The sequence below is a fragment of the Pteropus medius genome, unplaced genomic scaffold, assembly GCF_902729225.1.
Source record: "Pteropus medius unplaced genomic scaffold, Ma_sr-lr_union100, whole genome shotgun sequence".
Classification (NCBI taxonomy): Eukaryota; Metazoa; Chordata; class Mammalia; order Chiroptera; family Pteropodidae; genus Pteropus; species Pteropus medius.
In genome coordinates, this window is record NW_024352784.1 from 4,991,614 (window position 1) to 4,998,442 (window position 6,829).

The following is a 6,829-nucleotide window of genomic DNA, read 5'->3' on the forward strand; positions in this document are numbered from 1 at the left end:
CTCTCCTATATTTGACTTACCCCGTCTACCTCCCCCCTCCTCCCCCACCCCACTAGTAACCACTATTCTATAGTTCTCTGGTAACCACTAGTCTATAGTCTATGTTCATGAGTCTCTGTTTGTTTGTCCTGTTCATTTGTTGCTTTTAGGTTTATATCCCACATATAAGTGATATCATGTGATTTTCAACTTTTTCTGACTGACTTATTTCGCTTAGCATGATTATCTCGAGTTCCATCTATGTTGTCTCAAATGGCAGTATTTCATCTCTTCTTATGGCTGAGTAATATTCCATTGTATATATGTACCACAGCTTCTTTAGCCAATCATCTATTGTAGGGCACTTTGGTTGCTTGCATGTCCTAGCCACTGTGAATAATGCTGCTATGAATATTGGTGTGCAAATATCTTTATAGATATGAGTTTTCAAGTCTTTAGGGGTAAATAGCCAGTAGAGGGATTGCTGGATCATATGGTAGATCAATTCTTAGTTTTTTGAGGAACCTCCATACTGTTTTCCATAGTGGCTGTACCAATTTGCAGTCCTACCAGCAGTATATGAGGGTTCCTCTTTCTCCACATCCTCTCCAACATTTGTTATTGCTGTCCTATTGATTATAGCCATTCTAACAGGTGTCAGAAGGTATCTCATTATGGTTTTGATTTGCATTTCTCTAATAGCTAGTGATGTTAAGCATCTTTTCATATATTTGTTGGTCATTTTTATATCCTCTAGGGAGAAGTGTCTGTTCAGGTTCTCTGCCTATATTTTGATTGGATCATTCTTTTTTTGTTGTTATTAAGTCATATGAGTTCTTTGTATATTTTGGATATTAGGCCCTTATTGGAAGTGTTGTTTGCAGATATATTTTCCCATTTGGGTGGTTGTCTCTTTACCTTGTTGACGGTTTCTTTTGCAGAGCAGAAGCTTTTTAGTTTGATGTAGTCTCATTCATTTATTTTTGCTTTTACCTCCCTTGCCTTTGAGGTCAAATTCATAAAATCCTCTTTTAGTTCAAGGTCCTTGAGTTTCATTCCTATGTTTTCTTCTATGCATATTATTGTTTCAGTACTTATATTCAGGTCCTTAATCTATTTTGAGTTAATTTTGGTGTGTGGTGATAGACAACAGTCTAGTTTCATTCTTTTGCAGGTGGCTTTCTAGTTTTCCCAGCACCATTTATTGAAGAGACTTTCCTTCCTCCACTGTATGTTTTTGGCTTTTTTGTCAAAAATTATTTGCCCATATAAATATGGGTTTACTTCTGGACTCTTGATTCTGTTCCACTGGTCAATGTGTCTGTTTTGCTGCCAATACCATGCCATTTTGATTACTGTTGCTTTGTAGTATAATTTGAAGTCGGGCAGAGTGATGCCTCCAGCCTAGTTCTTTTTTCTCAGGATAGTTTTAGCAATTCGGAGTCTTTTGTGCTTCCATACAAGTCTGATGATTATTTGTTCTATTTCTTTAAAAAAATGCCGATGGGATTTTGATGGAGATTGCATTAAATCTGTATAATGCTTTAGGTCCTTTTTAACCATTTTAAAATGTACTATACAGTGGCATTACATTCATTTATTCACAATTTTGTGCAACAATCACCCCCGTCCATTTCCAGAATTTTTTCATCATTCTAAATAGATACTCTGTACACATAAAACAACAAATCTCCCCCATCCCCCTGCCAACTCCTAGTAACCATTGTTTTACTTTCTGTCTTTGTAATTCGACTATTCCAAGTATCTTATACAAGTGGAATTGAAATATTTGTCTTTTTGTGACAAATATTTGTCTTTTTGTGACAAATATTTGTCCTTTTGTGTCCTTTTGTGGCTTATTTCACTAAACATAATGCCTTTGAGGTTTATCCATGTTGTAGTATGTTTCAGAATTTTATTCCTTTGTAAGGCTGAATTATATTCCATTGTATATATACCACATTTTGTTTATTTGTTTATCTGTTGATGGACATTGAGTTGGTTCCACTTTTTGGCTATTGTGAATAATACCTCTATAAACATAGGTGTACAAATGTCCCTCAAGACCTTGCTTTCATTTCTTTCAAATATATACCTAGAAGTGAATTGATGGATCATTTTGTAATTTTATATTTAATTTTTTGAAGAACCACCATATTGTTTTCTACAGTGCCTGTACTATTATTTTCCCCCAAGGGTTCCAATTTTTCCACATCCTCACCAATGCTTGTTATTTTCCATTTTTTGATAATAGCCATCCTAATGGATGTGAAGTGGTATCTCATTGTGGTTTTGATTTGCCTGATGGCCAGTGATGTTGAGCATGTTTTCATATGCTAATTTGCCATTTGTATCTCTTCTTCAGAGAAATGCCTATTTGAGTCTTTTGCCCACTTTTCGAATTGGGTTGTTTTGTTCTTTTGCTGTTGAGTGGTAAGATTTCTTTATATCTTCTGGATATTAATCCCTTATCAGATATATAATTTGCAAATGTTTTTTTTTTCATTCTGTAAGTTGCCTTTTTACTTTCTTGATCATGTTCTTTGATACACAAAAGTCAAAACTATTTTTTTTTTAATGGGGAAATACAGAGAAACTGCCAATTAGCAGGTAAGGCCACAGGTGAACACATTATTGTTGTTGTTGTTGTTCTTCCATGTCCACTCATGAGAAGTGTTTAGGCAGAGCCACAAGGAAAGAATAAGTGGGGGTGGAACTAGCCTGGAATTCCATATCACTATGATCTACTCTCCACATGATTAATTTATTGTTCCATCTAAAAGGAGAACTGAAGATGAAAAGATGTCATCAGGAAACCAAAGCTCTGAACTGATACTGAAGTTGGTACCAGAAGAGAAGTTGCACAAAACAGAACTTCGATGGTAACACGGAGATACTTTCAGAGTTGTTTATTGGGTGGTAGTAGAATAGAGAGCAAAAAATTTTCTCTCCATGTTCTTAGGTTAAATTCTAATAGCTCATGAAACTCAGAGGCAAGGCAACTTATTAAAGTGTCCTTTAGACCTTGTGGATTGTGGTCCTACTGTGGTCTAGATATCAATTTCAAGGATTGCGGAACAGAAGAGCTGCAGACTGAATAAGGTTTAGATAGAAGAACGTGAGTCTCAATTCCAGTTACCCAGGCTCAGTATACAAGGAAACTTAGAGCTTTTCTACCATTCTGCTTCAGGAAGCCCTTTCTGACTATAGCAGGATCTCCAAGACGATTGATACCTGAGTCTAAGAATAGACCCTAACCTTCGTTGAACTACATTAACAATTGAATCTTCATCTACACTGAATTTATACATTGGGGATATGGTTAAAGTTAGTACTTTGGCAAAAACTTAGACCCTAAAAATTGGAATGGGAGTATTTGTAATAAGCCAGAGATGAGGATATCTGTCACCTGAGTTTCTTGCAAACACTTTTCACTATATGCTCTATATGTCCCTGGATGGACAAGCCTTACAAATGTTCAAGAGAAAAAGTAGCATAGGGGAGGGGAATAAAGAGCCTGGCCACTAAGGCCAGAAAGAAGAATTCCTAGGGTTGTATTTTGAGAATGAGTAGAGATTTTAGACACAGCATCCTCTCGATAAGAGGAAACTTCTCCACTTAGCTCCCCGTTGTCATGAGTGTGACAACTATGGTGTGGCTGAGAATTAAAAGAACTCTAATGCTTTGGTGCCCACCTGGGTTTAGTAAGGGACGCCACTTGCCTAAGCATAAACTAGAGGAAGGAAATGCTCTTTAATGATACCATGAAGGCTTAGATATCTGAGATAAATTTCTCGTGTGACTGTGTAGAAATATTGGTTGTGGCCATGAATTTTCAGGCAACAAGGATTGAAATGATATCAGTATCAGGGGGTTTCTAAGTTGCTGTTTTAGCAAAAAGGGCAAGACTGATTTGCATTTATGTGTCAACAGTCCTGAGGACATTTAGAAATATAGGAAGAAGATATACAAGGGAAAAGATTGAATTTTTTGCTAGTTAAATACTTGGGGTCTCTGAGAATAAAAATCATTTGAATTAATGGAAATGTGACCACATTATATTCACAGTCTTGTGAAATTTGGGATTCATAGTTTAAGAATTAAATAGAAAAATCCCATCCATTTTGTCTGTGAATTAAGAAAAGGAAGTAATTATTTTATTACAATAGAAGAATACCTAAGATTATATTTTTAGAATTATTATTCTAACTACCTGACTTGCCTGAATTGTCCACTTTTCCCTCTATTGTTATTGGTGTTCGTGAATGGATCAAGTTACACATATGAATCAAGGTTTCTCAGCATTCTTTGGGCCTCGAAGACATGCCATTTTGGTAATGGCTGCTTTGACATCCTTGTTCCTCAGTGTGTAAATGAGAGGGTTGAGAACAGGTGTGAGAATAGCATACACCACATTGCCCATGATGTGGAAGTCCAGGGGCAGGTCAGCCCTATAGGCCACATAGGCAATCGCAATGGATGAGTAGTAGGTGCCAACCACCAGCAGGTGAGAGCTGCAGGTGGAGAAGGCTTTTGAGCGTCCTTTTCTGGATCTGATGCGAAGCACCGAGGCCAGGATGTGGGCATAGGAGAGAAGCACCAGGAGAAGGGGCAGGAAGGACACCACCATGGCGATGCAGAAGCCCATGAAGGTCTGGGGTGTGGTGTCAGAGCAGGAGGCCTGGACCACAGCCAAGTGGTCACAAAAGCAGTGGTAGATGTGAGCAATGTTGTTAAAAGCCATTTGGGATGTCTGCACCACTGCTGCGATGGGCAGGAGGAAGGCAGTGAGCCAGGCACTGGCTGCCAGTATAGCATTGTTCTGTGGGGTCATGTGGACAGGGTAGTGCAGTGGACGGCAGATCGCCACATAGCGGTCATAGGCCATGACCACCAGGGTGAAGGCTTCTGAGCAGGAGAAGCTGTGGAAGAGGTACATCTGCAGGAAACAGGCAGGGAAGCTGAGGAAACGGTCCCCAAGTAAGAGTAGGGACAACATCTTGGGGATGGTGGTTGTGGTGAAAAGGATGTCCAAGACAGAGAGGTTGATCAGGAAGAAGTACATGGGCTTGTGGAGGCTGGGCTCTGCCACCACAGCCACCAGGATCAGGGTGTTACCTACCAGGATGAGCAGATAGAGGAGGAGAAAGACAAAGAAGATAGGAAGGAAGAGGGATTTTGGCAGAGAGGGGATGCCCATAAGGTAGAAGATGATTGAGGAGTCCTCTGATCCATTACAGGCTGTAGTCTGCATGGTAGGTTAAGCTAGATGCTCAGGAGGTGGGTATTGAAAACAACTGGGAACATTCACATCTGGAAAACAGAACAATTAGTGATTCTGGAATAAGAATTACATAATGACCACTGTATAATTAGTGTAACCACATTTATTTACAACTGGCAGATGACCGGCCCTGTCTTCATCCTACCCCTCTTTCCTTTTTTAATCAAGTATGGAAAAAGTTCCTATGAAATACAAAACCGCATGTTACATGCTGGGTATATAGTAGATAAGCTGAACAGGACAGAGAAGGTCTCCAACCTCATGTACCTGAAATTCTAGTGGTAGAGAAATACATTAAGCAATGAATCACATAATTATTTAATTGCAATTGTGGTAAGTGTTATAGAAGAACTTCTGCTGGTTCTCTTTTCCATGTCCCATATGATCCTTTGGGCGGTATCGGATATCTTAAACCAGGCCTCTAAACTCCTTTCTCTTCAGGCATTTGCTATAAGTTTTTTTTAAAGTGACATCTTTGTCACCACGTTGCTAAGGAGGGCTGATTTCTCCGAGGGTTACAGTAACATGCTGTTTTTCCATCATAAATATTAAGCAGGGAAGGGCTCCTTTCTCTCTTGTTTGCTTGGTGTAGTGGTTCTGTTGTCTCCATCTAAGTTGAGTACTCTGCATACTGTCCCTGGGTGTGGGGCTCTTTGTCATATTAAAGTGAAGGAAGTGACACTGAAAATGTTTCTGGTGGGAAGTTATTCCTGATTGGAGTGTGAACTTATAATGGTCTCCCACTGCTGGGTTGCAACAGAGAATCCAAGACCGTATCTGTGTTACTACATTGAACTAACTTGCCTCTTTACTGGCTGCTGCAGCTCAGCAAGTGCATGCCCACCACCCAGCAGGCTTCCCTAGTTCCTGCTCAGAAGTTGTTATGTGACCTGAGAAGCCTTGAGAGGCATGGCTGATAGAGAGGAACTGAAGATCTGCTTGCAGTAGCTACTCAAAAGCCAAAGAACGCCTCCCAGAGGAGTCAGATGGGAGTGTTTTTAATCCACAGACCTGGGACGTTTTAGCTAACAGAAATACTGTCTTTATCCTACGTCTGCACTTTAGAATTGTTCCTCCGACTAAGCGACCGCCCCCAGGCAAGTCCATGTTGACAATGGTATGACTGCCTTATTGATTCTGATGATTCCATGAGCAATGTCCCTATTATTTTACTAGTCATTTCTACTTTCTCTCTCTTCTCATAATAGCTCTTATGCATAAAACCACCAATGTAAAAACCGGAAAAGTATTTTTTATTTTCAAGGTCAACCAACTCCCCCCACCCCACCCTTGAACACCAGAGACTGAGCAGAGACTTTCTCAGGTGCCACAAGTATGGTTGTAAACACCCAAATGCAGGTTTTGTTTCCCCAGACAGGACTCTTTCTTCTATGCCACATTTCCTGGAGAATCCAGAAGTTTAAGTTTACAGGGGAGAAAATATTCAGACCAAAGTTTTCTATTTCTCTTTCTGTTTCTTCATTGATAATATCAGATGAATCTATATTTCAGATTTTTATCTGAGTCTCTAGAGGGTAAGTGCTAAATTAAGAATTGGTATCTGGC

The 6,829-nt window shown here is 39.5% G+C and overlaps 1 protein-coding gene across 1 annotated transcript; it reads right to left on the reverse strand.

The window, feature by feature from the left end:
- Window positions 1–4,267: 4,267 nt before the first annotated feature.
- Window positions 4,268–5,327, reverse strand: LOC120590194 (olfactory receptor 2AT4-like). Its single transcript, XM_039847821.1, has one exon. It carries the CDS (start codon window positions 5,231–5,233, stop codon window positions 4,268–4,270), a length of 966 nt encoding a protein of 321 aa, XP_039703755.1. The 5' UTR covers window positions 5,234–5,327.
- Between the last annotated feature and the right edge of the window lie 1,502 nt (window positions 5,328–6,829).

Bases quoted from the DNA above. Each gene is read 5' to 3' on its own strand.
- LOC120590194 (XM_039847821.1), bottom strand. From the start codon at position 5,233: ATGCAGACTACAGCCTGTAATGGATCAGAGGACTCCTCAATCATCTTC.